Below are 15,342 nucleotides of genomic sequence, written 5' to 3'. Positions count from 1 at the left end.
GGGTTCAGTCAAGTGCTTACAGCCCCTTAGTGAGGGTTTTGCCATGCTCTAGATGAAGTGATGCTTTCCTTCATATTCGAGGTGCATTTCTGTGCTGCCTTTGTAGTTGGTAAATTCAGTGTCAGTGATTCTTGGCCTACTTCCCTGAAGAGTTCTATGTGCTCAGTTTTAAGGCTCTGCATCCCTCTACAGCTTCCCAATATTTGGATTTCAGTCTCACTTCAGATAGTCCCTATTTTTTGTAGGACTGGGGATGCTGCTATTAAATACCAAATGATTGTTTTACAAGCTGAGGGAGTGAAGGTATCTCATGGAGTTAATGCACTTAACTTCACACCTCCTCAGCCTTGGGCTTAAAGCTCCCTGCAGCCTCAGGCATTTGTGGGGTTACATCTCTGAGCAACTGAGGCCATTCTGGGGTCACCAGTCACTGCTCAAGCACCTAATGGATTTTGTGTCACCGAGGGTGCCACTCATCATTTCTGTTACATTTATAAGGGTATTTCTGTGACTCCATTAATTTTCCATGGGCTTTATGTCAAATATTTTATAAAGAAATAACATGTTAAAAATGAGCAGAAAAAGAGGTGACTTGCCATATAGTCTGAGTTGCTTCTGTCTTTTTGAGTGAAAGACACTGAGATCTATCTAGCTCACTGTAAGAGGTTAGCCATGCTTTTTTGGGTATTTGTTTCCAGTTTACTCAAGAAAACTCCCAAAACATAATTGTTGATGAGGCCAGACTTATCTCCAAAGTGATTTTTGTTGTCCCCATTTTCTCTTTCAGAAAGAAAGTGCGCTTGGATTGGAACACAGATGCTGCCTCCCTGATTGGAGAGGAGCTGCGAGTGGACTTCCTTGACCATGTCCCACTCACCACACACAATTTTGTAAGCTTTTCCTGCTCTGTATTCTGCTGGGAATTTTATCAGTTGAGCCACAGATTTGGCCAAAGGATGTTTTGGGCATTAGACAGCTTTTGGCTTTCTAGACACAGGGATTTTCAGAAGTTGGGGTTGATTCCTTCACCCCTGTTCCCCACAAATTACGTTCCTTAAATATCAGTTTGCAGTGAAATGCCAGAACTGTATTTATTGCACTGGTGATCCCCAGGTGTCACAGATTGTCCAAGCTCACATTGTGCATATTCTTCACAGGTCTGATGAGTGCCATTTTAATTTTACATAAATAACCTGTGTCTCTAACTGTTGTGGTAGGATACCCATGTCTTTAAAATCCAGAAAAGGGAGAAAATTGCCGTTTTCAGTCTCTAGCTCATCAGTCAAAAAAGGCTGGATAAGTTCACCAGCTTTATTGGATTGGTGGTCCAATATTTATTATTTGTACTGGATATTCAGGGGTGCTGTTAATTCTGCAGGTCGTGACATTATTTTGTGAGCTAATGCTGCCTAGTAATTTGACAGTGTGTTCTATGGGGGAATGAAAGGCTTTACTTTGTGGTTCCTTCTCAAAAATGGATTATTTGTTCCACACAAAACATATAAGTAGAAGGTGGTTTTGTGCTTTGTGGGTTTTTTCATTTTTAAAAGTTTTTAAAAATTCTTTTTTTTACAAAGAGATAATGCCCAACTCTCTAACAGTTTTACCTTGCATTATTGTCTTCTCCCTGGGAAGGAGCTCTGTTCCCATATTTTAGCTTTTTTCTTGTTTTGTTCTAGAAATACATTGTGGTAATTCTAGATCCTAAAGGATTATCATTTACATCCATTAGAAAGGTTAGGGTTGATTTGCAAAACCTGAAAGTCACTTTACTTCGACATTATATTTTAAAAAAACTGCAGAAAATGTCATCTGCAGTTGGTCAGCAGAAAATGAGTATTTTTCTCCAGGTCTGGAAGAAGCTGAAATTTGGAACCTTCCTCTCCAGTAGGTTCTGGAGGAAGAAACCCTTTGGTTCATTTTAATATTTTTTCAGAAGCTTTAAAAAAACAAAATAGGCTGCCATTTAAAGAAGTACAAATTCCTTAGATTATTTTGATTACTAAGAAATATATTTCTCATGCAAGTCATAAACACCAAGAGTTTTGACAAATAAAAAAATGAAGTGTGCTTTCCAGTCTGATCCTCTTTCACCTCTTTGGTGCTACTGGAAACAAACAAAAACTTCAGCTCTTGGCTCACACAGCTCTGCCACCTTGCTGAGCAAAAAAATTGCTTCTTTTGCATTTGACAGAACACTTGTCCTTTTTTTTTTTTTTTTTTCTTGTTGTTTTTTTTTTTTTGTTTTTTTTTTTGGCAAATAAAGCCATTAGTGTTTCTAAACTTTCCAGGTTTCCAACCATATTTGAGTGTGGTTTTAATCTTAGTAGCAACCTGGGGGCTGTGACAGCATTTTAGCATGGTTATTTATTTCTGTTGGGCTCTGAAGACTCAAATCTCAGTTCAAGAAGAGATAATTAGCTCAGATTCATGGCTGGTTTGTTTTCCAGGCTCGGAAGACATTTCTGAAGCTTGCCTTCTGTGACATCTGCCAGAAGTTCCTGCTCAATGGCTTCCGGTGTCAGACGTGTGGCTACAAATTCCACGAGCACTGCAGCACCAAGGTGCCAACCATGTGTGTGGACTGGAGCAACATCAGGCAGCTCTTGTAAGGACTGCTCCTTTCTAATGGCAGCAGCAATTCTGGCTGACAGTTGCTTTTGTACCTCTGATCACACAGATCCTTTTGGGTTGTTGGGAAGGCAGTCCCTGTGATCAGTGTGCAGAATTGTGGATTGAGCTCATGAAACAGCCAGCAATGAGTGTCTGTTCCCAGGGGAAAAGGCCGTGCACATCAACTGCATTCTGTTCTTGCTCTGGATTTTAATGTTCTGGGACAAGCAAACAAACACCTTGAATGACCAGGCAGTTGCTCCAGTGCCCTCTGTTTGAGCAGGGGGACAGCAATTCCTCTCACACAACACATGTTAGGAATAAACCAGGCCATGATTCAGCTGGATTTTAGCTGTTGGAAACTTCAGTGTTCACCTGTTATACACCTCAGCTTCTGACACTGGTGAAAATGGTGAATGGCGAGAAAGTGGATGGAGGGATAATACTTTCCTAATACCAGTTATAAAAAGTTGAAAATTATTATGTTAGAAGTCCTTTTATGCAAAAGTGTTAAACCCTGTAATTGTTTTTATGCGTCTTAGTGGTTGTAATTTTTTATAACTAAGCTTGCTCATGTGGTTCTGCCTTTTCTCATGCTAAGAGAGTGCAGGATGACTTGTGCCACTTGGTGCTACCTGGCTTTAATAGAACTTAACTATGTCAAATACCCTTTCAGGAAAATCTGAAGTCTGATAGAAAAAGATTTGTCTCTCAAGTTTGGAAAGAAGGCAGAGATTTTAGTTGTACACAGAGGAAAAACACAATGTAAAGATAGGAATGTGTTCATGAAGTTAATCATGCTGCAAAGAAACAGCCCTTTAAAATTTCAGCTTTCAAGAGCATTGTACAGGAGGTAGTGTAGCAGTTGAAGTTGTAATTGTTTTTGTTGATATTTCAGATTGTTCCCAAATTCAAATATCAGTGACAGTGGTGTCCCTGCACTACCTCCCTTGACAATGAGACGGATGCGGGAGTCTGTCTCCCGGATACCTGTTAGGTAAGCTTGTATTTCCTGTCACTTCTCTTTTGGGAAATACACTTCTTTCAAAACAATCAATCCAAAGCAACCAAAGACCCCCAGCTCCTCCAAAGCAGAGCAATCTGATAGAAGGTTGGGGTGAATGTGCAAGGCAGCAGCACCACTTCATCACAGACAAATCTTTCTTGTTCTTAAATCCACCAAAGCATTGATTTGAGATGCCATATTTTCAATTTTTAGCCTTAACATTTTAACGTAGAGTATTAAAGGCTTTTTGGAGACCTTTGTTTTCCTGCCTAAGAAAATCCAAGGCTCCCTTTTGGTATTTTTGTGAATTAATTTTATTTTATCTGATCAGGTAGTGTGCATTGAGAGTTTGTGTCTCATGGTGAATGAGTCACATCCATAACTAAAATAATGCTCTGATATTATGATGACAGATAGGAGTTCAAGGAGAGAGGAGTGGGAACTGAAATTATGCTCCTCTTAAAGAAAATTCTGACACCTAAAAACAACATGCCTGTAGTTTTAAGTGCTGAGATGAAACTTGTGTCCCTTTCCAAGGAGCCTGTCCCCTGACCCTAACACGTGCCTGTATTCTTTCCCTTGAAATTCTAGAGGCTGAAGAGAGCAGGCCAGCTTTTGTTTTTTCTGCACCCATTTGAAAAATCTGGTCAGGAATGAGGCACACAGCACGTAGCTGACTTGTGAATGGTTCTATGTCTTTATTTCTTTATTTTAATGGGAACTGCATCAGGAATTGATCTTTGCTATCTTACTCTTATTTCCAGTGTTGTTGAACAGTGACTTATTAACTTTATAGTTCTTTTGAAGGGTTTTGTGAAGGCTGGCCCGTTTCAGTTAAGATACATTTGTGTTTTGGGATCCTTATGGTCTGAGTGGCCTTAGCTATGATTTATAACTCTTTGTTGAGCTGGATTTTAGTCTTGGCCTCCTTTTAACTGGTGTTGGGTTTCATGACTTCCTTGCTGGCTGTTCCGTGCAAACCACTGAACAGTCTTGCAAAGCTTTACAAATTCAGGGCTTAGCTCTTAAGCTGTGCATTTAACAGGCTTGAAATGAGCAGTTTGTTTAGTTTCACAGTCCTGAATTCATCTCTCGCAGCCAGTATTTTGTCAGTGTATGAAATGTGATTTGATGGGGATTGAGGTGAACTGTGGCAACATTCCTAACAGCAAAAACAGACCTCAGCTAAACACACTAATTAAATATGTGAGCTGACAAGATCTTCAAGTTTTTCAAATTTATTTCTTAAATTAAGCTGGGAATGATTCAGCTGACCAAGTAGTTTAGTTGATGTGTAAATCCCAGCTTTTTCTCTGCTTGGAATTGTGTGTATATTGCTTCTGGACAGGTTACATTGAACAGTGTTTTTCACTTGCCAGAGGGGAAAAAAATAACCACAACTCTCCCTTTGTCTCTCCTTCCTTCTCAGCTCCCAGCACAGGTATTCTACACCTCATGCCTTCACTTTCAACCCATCCAACCCTTCCTCTGAGGGCTCTCTGTCCCAAAGGCAGCGCTCCACATCCACCCCAAACGTGCACATGGTCAGCACCACGATGCCTGTGGACAGCCGGATCATCGAGGTAACGCTGGGGCAGAGAGCACAGGGCTCAGCTGGAGCTGCCACTGCCCACCCACAGGCACTGGCTGCTTTGCCTTCCTGCCTTCCTCTCCTCTGCTCACTGTTTGCCTCAGCTGGCTGAGTGCTGAAGAGTTTAGGAGACACATTTGCATAGGAAGTTAATAATGAATTCTTGCAGTCTATCAACTTTGCTGGAGTAATTGGTAAATTCTAGGGGTGTATAGAGATGCTTAACAATTAAGATCAGTTTTGTGAAGAAATGCTTTTTAAACATGTCTAAAAATATTATTCCAAATTTAAAAGTCTGGGATTGTGGTGTTTTGTGGCACTGGTGTTAAATCTAAATCAGACTAAAGGTGCCCTAAGTCTGGGTGTAGTTCTTGGACTTGGAATGCTCAGGTCAAAGCTTCCCTGGGGATCTGTTTTGTGTTACACCTCTATGGAATTAATGACAGTTCTGGGCCTGTGGGCTGAAACCAGCTCTGAGACTATTTCTGCTGTTCTTGCCTTCAAGCACCTTTTTCTTGTGCTTTCCTACCTTAGACTGGCAGTGAGGGACAACTCTTGGAAATCAGGCCTAAAGTGGTTGGGTTTCTTTAATTTTCATTTGTGATAACCTTAACAAACTGGTATGCAGCAAAGGCTGGCAGAGGAAAGTGCTGAACTGCAGGACTTGGAAGAGAGAGCAAGCACTGTTTGTTGCTTTTGCCTCTGGAATAGTTTAAAAACTCTGGAGGTCAAGCAAGAGCCTTTCACTGCTGAGCTCACCTGCATCTTCAGCTGGTGATTTATGGACTTCTGTGAAATGTGAAGATCCTCTGAGGGGAGTTAGAGAATTCCTCTGGACCTTGGCAGCAGAACAAAAGTGCCCTGCAGCCCCAGGAAGCATTTTTGGGCAGAGGCTTTGTGTCAGCTGGGTTTATGGGGGAAGGTTCCTCCATTTCTCTTTGGGTTTCTTTGGCTCCCAGCCCTTTTTGCTGCTTCAGAGGCTGGGCTGACCATCTCTGATGGCACAAACCACAGTGAAGCACTCAAGAAAATCTGAATTATTGACCTTGGTAGAGTGATGAGTCTTTAAGGAGACATTGCTTTCTTTATTCTTTATGCAGAGCAGTAAAGCCAGAAACACCTTCTATTCTGGATCTTCACATTACCATAAAAATAGTTATGTCCTGGAGGCTTTTAAAAGGCCCCAAAGCAATGCAGAAAGAAGGTAGCAGAGACTTTCTAGTACACCAGGAGAAAAACCATCACAAAAAAGTGGCTTGCCCAAGGATAGATCCTAGTGAACCTCTGGGTTTGAGCAGGAATACTTAAAAATTTTACTGCACTTAATTATCGTTTATCAAGCAAATTAGGTTGCTTTTTCTTTCATTTAGCCTAACATTTAATTTTTAGAAATATTTTTTTATACTTCCTCTGTTCTTTTCTTTTATCTCTTACTGTGTTGGCCTAGAATAACAGCCTGAATGCTTCTCCCAGCTCCTGGTGCAGACGCTTTTGTTTGAGGGGAAGAGTAGGTATTTCCTTGGTGCCTTTTGTTTTCTTGTGATTAACAGGATTGCTATAACTTGTAAGCCATGGCAGTGTCCACGTGAAGTGTTTAATCTGGACCTGATTTAATGAGAATCTTTCCAGCATGTTTCTACTCAAATATTGAGGCTGTTAATTGGAAGAGGCAAATTGATAAAGAGCTTCATGTTTAGTTTTTTTGGCTGAATTCATCCTCCTCTGAGTGTGAATAGGCTTGGATTAGAATGCATTGGGTCTCACAGCCTTTAAAGCAAAACCTTCTCAAAACACATCCATTGTATGGCTTTTTGCCTCTGGAAATGGTCTTTATTGACTGTACCATCCAAAGCCCTGAGATTTAGAGCAAGTTGTACTGTTTTTATTTCCCATCAAAGTAAAGTTGACAGACTACAGCACTGGGGATGGTGTTACTTGTGTTGTAAGAACAGCTCTAAAGAACAGGGGGTTTGGTTTGTTTGCTGTTGAATTCAGAAGCAAATATTCAAATCAGGATTGAAGCTCAGAAATACTTTTTCAAAGTAAGAGCTCCACATAGATAAGTATGAGAAACAATTTGAATTATTTAGTTATCCTTTGCCAGCTTCCTTGAAAGCAGTTACATTCTCAGGCTGATGTACAAAACCAATCACTTGTTATTCAGGTTCTGAAAGGTTTTTGTTATCCTTAAATTGAACAAAATTAGTAAATTGAGGAGTTCTTCGCTGGTTGTTCGTGCAGATTTTAATCCACTCAGGTGTGGAGCAGTGGCAATCTGCAAGAATGCTGTACTTAGTCCAGCCTGGGTGAATGCAGCTAATTAGCTAAAACAATGTATTTCATAACTGAATCTTTGCTAAGGATAATCTTAATTTGAAACTGTGGAGTGCAATGTGGGCTTGTTCTGTCCTCCTATGAGATCTTACATTTATTTTTCTACTAATTAGTTAGAGAATTTGCATTGACTTCTGTTAACTTTGACAGTGTTTAACCTCTCTGTAGTGCATGTTCTTGCTTTGTACTTACACAGTCCCTGGATATTTTCCCTTTCCTGTTTGTACTTTGGGATAATACAAAAGGCAGGTGAGAAAAGCTGTGCAGTGCTGTTTGTCAGAGCTTAGTTCTCTCTTGTGCATGGCTGTAGAGTTGTGTTGTGCCCGTGGCATGAGGTGACACTTGTGGCACTGTCCTGGTGACCTGTGGGAAAACACTGCTCAAATGCCAAATTCCCTGTGGGAATGTGCTTGGGAAAGGAGAGGGGTTTGTGTAGGGGCACTTGATGTAGCCTTTTTTGGGGGTTGAAGTAGTATGTTGAGTTATTTCACAATGGGCATTGAGGTGGAATATTTGGGGGGTTTTAAAAGTCCTGCTTTAACCCAAAAGCTGTTTGGGAGTTGTCCCCTGGGGCAGAGGCCATGCCAGGAGCTCTGTCCACACCTGGAACACGAGCATGAAGTGCAGGGGGAATGCAGACAGTATTGCTGCTGGTTCTTCTTGTTTTGTGCCCTTTTTTTCTTTTCCATTTTGGTAGCAGTCCTTTCAATATGCTGTGAATCTCTTCCCTGTGTTGTCAGAATTCACAAGTTGCATGGGTTTCCTGCAGGATTGGTGTGATGAGCAGATCCCCAATCCTGGAGCTGCTGGCCAGTACTGCATTGCACTTGACCAGAACTGGCCCAGCAATTTTCACACCAGCCCTGCTTGTTCCTTGGTGTGCTCTCTTACATTTATTAACTTTGTTATCCATCTCCTCTGTTGCAGGATGCAATTCGAAGCCATAGTGAATCAGGTATGGTTTCAAAAATTAAGCATTTTCTGGTATGATTTGATTTGGTTATTTTCTTGTTCATCAACTGTTTTCTTGTATTCCTGTCTTAAAGCCTCACCCTCTGCTCTGTCTGGAAGTCCTAACAATATGAGCCCAACTGGCTGGTCTCAGCCTAAAACCCCAGTCCCAGCCCAAAGAGAGAGAGCCCCTGGATCTAACACACAGGAAAAAAACAAAATTGTAAGTATAGTGATGTTTGTTTTAATTAAAAAATGAGTTAAGCTATGCTGGGAGGAGTGCTGTGTTGGGATAAATTTCTGCACTAAGAGGTGCAGGTAATGTTGGATTGCTCTGCACTGTGTATGCAGGAGCAATTTAGTTGTAATTAATTTGGGAATGATGGCACTGTTGCCTTGGGTTATAAATACTCAGAACAAAGTGTTCTGGGTTGCAAATGAATTTCAGGCAGTGGTGTGACATTGTCAGTGCAGGTCCAAGGATTACCTTTTAAATCTTTAGAGGCTGCATCCTTTTGATCCAGTTTTAATATATTTTAAATTGGCTTTATTAGCACTGTTTGAACTGTGTTGTTTCCATAGAAAGTGGATATTGACAATGCCTTCGTTTCCATTGGAGAGTGAAATGTCTCAGGGAAAAACAGATTTTACAAAATGCAACTTTTCCCTCAAAGGTTTGATTTAAACTTTGGGGTGGGGGGGAAAGGAGAGTTAGAACAATAATTGATAATATCTTGCCATTTTTGAAGGCTTCTAAGCTTTCACAATGAAAACACAGTTGCTTAGTGGGATTCCCAGTTTTTGCTCACTTAGACATTTGAGAATTTTGCTCTCATCTGTTCCATTTAAATATGAAAGAGTTCCAGAATTTTAGCATTGTGCTTTTGAAGAAACTACTTTCTTAAATATTTCAGATGTTTTTAAATAATTGATCATAAAATACATGTTCCTTTTAGCATCTCAGATTAGGGTTTAATTTTCTAGTGCAGACCATAATGATAAACAGTTCAAGACATCCAAGAAAATTGGGTGATTTTTTTATTTGGGGTTTTTGCTACCCCCCCCCCCCCCCAAACTGAGGAGAAAAACAAAAATCCAAACTGCAGGACAAACCCTTCAAGGTTTCAGGTCAACTTGAACTTGTGTGAAGGAAGTTACTTAAATTTTTTTTCTGTGCATATAATGCAGGTGATTAAAAATGAAATCCCTGTGAATTGTTGTTGCAGAGGCCTCGTGGACAGAGAGACTCCAGTTATTACTGGGAAATAGAAGCCAGTGAAGTGATGCTCTCCACCAGGATAGGCTCAGGCTCTTTTGGGACAGTTTACAAGGGCAAATGGCATGGTGAGTCTTAATCTGGGGGGACAGCAACCCAGGCAGAATGGATCTTGGGGTGCTGGGTGCTCATCCTTCACCAGAGGCACAGGCAGAATGGATTTAGGGGTGCTGGGTGCTCATCCTTCACCAGGGGCACAGGCAGAATGGATTTAGGGGTGCTGGGTGCTCATCCTTCACCAGGGGCACAGGCAGAATGGATTTAGGGGTGCTGGGTGCTCATCCTTCACCAGAGGCACAGGCAGAAACAGGAACTGCTGTGTAAGAGCAGCACTGGGATTAAAGCAAAGCACAGACACCAAAACCTGACTCTCACAACTGCATCTCCATTTTCACTCCATTGATCTCTTCACTCCCATGTTCCCCACCAGTTTGCTTTGTGAAAAGGGTTTATTTTCTATTAGCTGGGAAATTCCACAGCTTCCTGATAAATTATATTTAGCTTCTCTTAAAACCTTTGTGGTTTAATTAGCGTGCTTCATTTCAAGGTGGGATGGAAAGGAAATCTGCATAAATTGTGGAGTTTTTTCAATGAAAAAATGATTAATGTGAGAGTTTGATCTGTAGGTAGTGGGGATGTTTTGAAAACAGGCACCCTGCAAAGCTGCAGAATTTGTTTCCAAATTCCCGGTTTGTGATTTTGAAAAGAAACACACAGAAACCCCTCCAGGCCCTACTTTAAATAGCAGTATTGTCAGAAAAAAACAAAACTAATCTGGAAACTTACCTGCTGTCCTCTATTTTTAATGAGTAAATACTTGCATGTCTCAAAGCCCAAATGCTGTCAGCAGCAAGGGAAGCATTATTGTTACACTGAAAATAATGAGCAGTTTCTGATTTTCATTATGAAACTGAAATGGGACAGAGAAATCAAGAGGAAAATTAGTTCAGTAGGATTTTATAATAAAAACTAAATTCATATTAAGATTTATTTTAATAGAAGATTCACACCTCTTCAAGTATCTAGAATCAAATAATTAAAGAAACTCTGCATGAAGGAGAGCTGTTGGGTTTTCTAATGTGCTGAAATGAAGTTTATTTATAAAACACTTCAATATTTAAATTTGATAATAAAACCACAACGGTGTGTGTACATATGTCCTCCAAAAATGATTCTAGCCAAGCATAGCCCTTAAAAATAGATGGGAGGTGTGTAATGAATTAATGACTTTTTCCATTAGACTGAAATTCAGCTAAATTAATTGCTTGATATCACAGAAGTTTGTCTGCAGGGAAATCTTGACCCTTTACTAGAGGTGTGCTGTGCACAAATGAGGCATTTTAATTACATTTTTTATTTATTAACATTTTTTTGAAGAGGAAAGGGAAGCTGCATTTTCAGTTAACTTTTGTGGTAATTGTATTTCCAGGGGATGTAGCAGTGAAGATCCTAAAGGTTGTAGACCCAACCCCAGAACAGTTCCAGGCTTTCAGGAATGAAGTGGCTGTGCTGAGGTGAGTTGGTGTTCCACTGCTAATTCTGCTATTCCAGGTGCTGCATTTGCCTCCCAGCCCTCCCTGGAGCCTTCTGGCCCAATATGCTGTGTGTGATAGGCACAAAAAGCAGATTTCCTGAGAAGAATAAAAAAGACAGTCATGGTTCAGAGTGTTTTTGTGGTCTCTTAACACCCTCATTGTTCAGATCACACTGGGCAGTAAAGGAGGGGATTAATAAATTCTGCCCTAATTCTCACCACCAGACAGCACTTGAACTGTTCTTCTTCAAATTGCAGCATAATAATTATTTTCCTTAAACACATACTCTGATCAGTGTAACTGTTCTCTGCTTTCAGATCCTGAGGTTTTTTAGTGACTAATGAGATGTCTGTGATGTTAGTCCTGAAAGTGAGCCAAGGAGATACGTAAAAAACCATCTCCTCATCTGATAATTCCTTTAGGGATTGTAGCTATCCTTTGGTTTCCTCTTGGGATTCAGTCTTCCACCTAAAGCTGGCACTTTGTCCCAGCTTCCAGGGTGATTTCTGTCATTTCAATAACTTCTAACAGCACTTGCAAATGTGACTGTTGCTTGTTGATGTCAAACCATTTGAATTTTCAGCCATCCTTTTCTTAAATGTTGATTTTTAAATAACTAAAAGGAAGTATTGTAACTAAAAAGCAAAAGACCAGCTGAAAAACAGAAAGTGGCAACTGTGGTACATTTTAATGATTTGTAAGCCCAAACCTCACTCACACATTGACCTAGGATTCCAAAGATGAAATCCATTCAGCCAGGAGTGCGTTTGGAGCAGCCTTGGGAAGCATTTTTGGTGCAGCCACTGATTTCTCTTGGTGCTCCTCTGTCAGGAAGACCCGGCACGTGAACATCCTGCTCTTCATGGGCTACATGACCAAGGACAACCTGGCCATTGTCACACAGTGGTGTGAGGGCAGCAGCCTCTACAAACACCTGCACGTGCAGGAGACCAAGTTCCAGATGTTCCAGCTCATCGACATCGCCCGCCAGACCGCGCAGGGCATGGAGTGAGTGCCCTTCCCTTCCCTTCCCTTCCCTTCCCTTCCCTTCCCTTCCCTTCCCTTCCCTTCCCTTCCCTTCCCTTCCCTTCCCTTCCCTTCCCTTCCCTTCCCTTCCCTTCCCTTCCCTTCCCTTCCCTTCCCTTCCCTTCCCTTCCCTTCCCTTCCCTTCCCTTCCCTTCCCTTCCCTTCCCTTCCCTTCCCTTCCCTTCCCTTCCCTTCCCTTCCCTTCCCTTCCCTTCCCTTCCCTTCCCTTCCCTTCCCTTCCCTTCCCTTCCCTTCCCTTCCCTTCCCTTCCCTTCCCTTCCCTTCCCTTCCCTTCCCTTCCCTTCCCTTCCCTTCCCCTATTTTCCCTGCTTTTACAGCCTGATGTCCTGCTGTAGTGCAGCAGATGAAATCTGTTGTAAATTCAATGAGGGGCTTTCCCTCCCCTGTGCTGGTGTAACGCTGCAGTGTTTGACACACACTGGTTGATGCTCTGTGGGATGAGGGGTGGCTGCTCTGCTCCACAGGACTCCCCCAGATGTTTCTGGAAGCATTTCCACCTGTCTGCTTTCAGCCCTTGTTCTGATGTTGGGAGCACAGGAGCAGCTGCTGCTGCCACAGCTCATTCATGTGGCAGCTCAGGGCCCAGGTTTGCAGTCACACACCAGAACTGGGCACCATGAAATGAGGCCACTTTGGAAGAGTCAGCTTCAGCCAGGGCACACATCTCATGGCTGTGAGGACAGCCCCATTTTCCAGGGTTATTGGAACCTGTGCCACTCCTCCCTGGCATTTCTTTACTGCACTGAGCACAGCTGCATTTCTTTGTTCCCCAAGTAGACTCATGGAAAGCCAGAAGGGGTTGGGTGTGTAATAAACTGTCTGGGGGGAATGAAAATGCTCTTTGTGAGCAGCCCTGCTAATGGCTCTTCTGCTTTTCCTTTCACAGCTATTTACATGCAAAGAACATCATCCACAGAGACATGAAATCCAATAGTATCCTTCCTGAGTCTTGATTCTCTGCAGGGAGGGAGGGATTTATTGCTAATGTGGAGCTTGCTTTCTGTGGGGGTTGCAATAGCTATTTAAGATATATTTATATATATAACTAATAATGGGCAATCCCTATTGATGAGCTAGCAAGGACTTCCACAGAACAGCTGTGCTTGTTTACCACACTTGGGATAAAGATGTGCAACAGCTGTGCTCCAGAAGTCTCTTATTTACTGAAATGGGGTTTATTCAGTCCTCTGGTACCCAAATGCTGCTCTGCTCATTGATGGGGGGTATGTGTGCCTGTTCATCTGTGTTGTTTCTGTTTCTTGTGTATTTTTAATATATTTAGAATTCCTCACATAAATGGCAGAAATGAAGCCAAAAGTCTTATTTAAACTCAAGAAAAGGCAGCCTTTTACCATTATATTTTCTGCAAAAATATATATTTAGCAGCGTGTCTGGAGTGAAAATGTTGTGAGCTGAATTATTTCACCTTTGAAATGCCTGCTTTGGAATTGCCAGAACATCCCTGGAGCTACCAGCAGGAACTGGGGTTCCCTTCCATCAGATGTGACCAGGATGTTTTGGCAAATGTCATCATAAAAAAATCTGTCAAGTTCAGTAGTTTCAGAATATCAATGGATTCTCTTTTCAGTTAAACAAAACAAAAAAAAAGAAACCCAATTATTTTACTGTATAGGAGGCCAGAAATTTGTGATTCCTAGTAATGATGATCATTTTTGTGAAATAAGTTAGCTCTGCTCCTGACATAGAAATGAGAGTCAGTCATGTTTGTATTTGTGAGTTACCTTTTTGAACTTGCAGCATTCCTAAGTGAAATCATTACGTGACAGCTTCTTAAAATAACCCCAGCAAAGAAGGTGCTGGTATCTGTGACAGATCCATGAAGGAGATCATTATAAACAGTGTGGATATCTTTCCAGTGAAAATCATAGTTAAACCTCAGGAGATCTGCCAGAGAACTTTATGGAAATACATTTTATTTTGATACTTACTTCTCCTTGTAATTGTTTTTTTCTTACTTTCCTGAGTTGTGAGACCTCTGAGCTGTTTCCCTTCCTCAGTTATTTAAGGAGCTGCAGCCATGGGTGGTAATGAACTGTTGATCTCTGTCCTAGCTGACCATAAAGATAAATCTACAAATGCTGCTGGAACATCTGCTCTGGTTTAGTGTTAAATGTTAATTTAAAATCCCTTTTCCTTTGTTTCACAAACAGCTCACAGCAGGTTTCAGTAAAAGAAGCAGCACTTGCTAGTCAGGTCATAAAATACAGAACTCTTGACTCAATTTTGTGCAGTTTCTTTAACAAACCCACAGATATATTTCTTCATGAAGGCCTCACAGTGAAAATAGGAGACTTTGGTCTGGCGACTGTAAAATCCAGGTGGAGTGGATCCCAGCAGGTGGAGCAGCCCACGGGCTCCATCCTGTGGATGGTGAGCACAACATTCCCTGCTTTTAAGTGTTCCCCTCTGCATCTGTCCCCTGAACACTGCCCTGAGCATTCGGGGCTGTCAGTCCTGTGTGCATTTTTGTTCCAGCTGTAGGACAAGCTAAAAGGCAAGTGCTGGAGGGATTCATTGTGCAAAGTAGGCACCAGGCACCTGTGGATTCTCCACTGGGGCTTCTGAGTTATTTTAAATATTTAGGGCTGCCAGTATATCTGGAAATGTGCATTAAAAATGTTAGGATGCTTGGCTAAGACTGTTTTGTGCTCTGTAAAATACACACATCACCCGAAACAAAATTTCAGAAGCAGAAGTGGTTTTTTCTTTAAAAAAATTGTACAAAAAGCCAAATATTTGAAAAACTTTCCATAAAAGGATTTAAAACTAATTTACCCAATGGCATGCAAGGTATTTGTGTACATGAAACAGACCTTGAGGGAAAAAAACCCTGCATATTTGCTCATTGCAGGCTTTTTTAAAAAATGTATTCATTTTAGTCATTTATAGCCCATCTTTGCTGAGCTGACATAGAAGGGGAGGTTGTTTCTGTTTCCTTGGAAGCTCCTGTGATCCCTTATTGTGGATT

At 41.4% G+C, this 15,342-nt stretch overlaps 1 protein-coding gene across 3 annotated transcripts in view; it reads left to right on the top strand.

Annotated features, from left to right (window-relative positions):
• The window catches only part of RAF1 (Raf-1 proto-oncogene, serine/threonine kinase), a 37,933-nt gene that overhangs the window by 19,074 nt on the left and 3,517 nt on the right, over positions 1–15,342 (top strand). For 2 of the 3 annotated variants that reach the window (XM_053989340.1, XM_053989342.1), the window contains 11 exons: positions 788–890; positions 2,451–2,608; positions 3,512–3,610; positions 5,049–5,202; positions 8,472–8,499; positions 8,591–8,718; positions 9,722–9,839; positions 11,201–11,285; positions 12,138–12,314; positions 13,240–13,286; positions 14,626–14,744. In XM_053989340.1, coding sequence (XP_053845315.1) covers positions 788–890; positions 2,451–2,608; positions 3,512–3,610; positions 5,049–5,202; positions 8,472–8,499; positions 8,591–8,718; positions 9,722–9,839; positions 11,201–11,285; positions 12,138–12,314; positions 13,240–13,286; positions 14,626–14,744 — 1,216 coding nt within the window. The remainder of the gene's footprint in view (positions 1–787; positions 891–2,450; positions 2,609–3,511; positions 3,611–5,048; positions 5,203–8,471; positions 8,500–8,590; positions 8,719–9,721; positions 9,840–11,200; positions 11,286–12,137; positions 12,315–13,239; positions 13,287–14,625; positions 14,745–15,342) is intronic. The other variant, XM_053989343.1, reaches the window with a different exon arrangement.

Source organism: Vidua macroura, chromosome 13 (genome assembly GCF_024509145.1).
Source record: "Vidua macroura isolate BioBank_ID:100142 chromosome 13, ASM2450914v1, whole genome shotgun sequence".
Lineage (NCBI taxonomy): Eukaryota > Metazoa > Chordata > Aves > Passeriformes > Viduidae > Vidua > Vidua macroura.
This window is presented reverse-complemented; position numbering and strand designations above follow the sequence as displayed.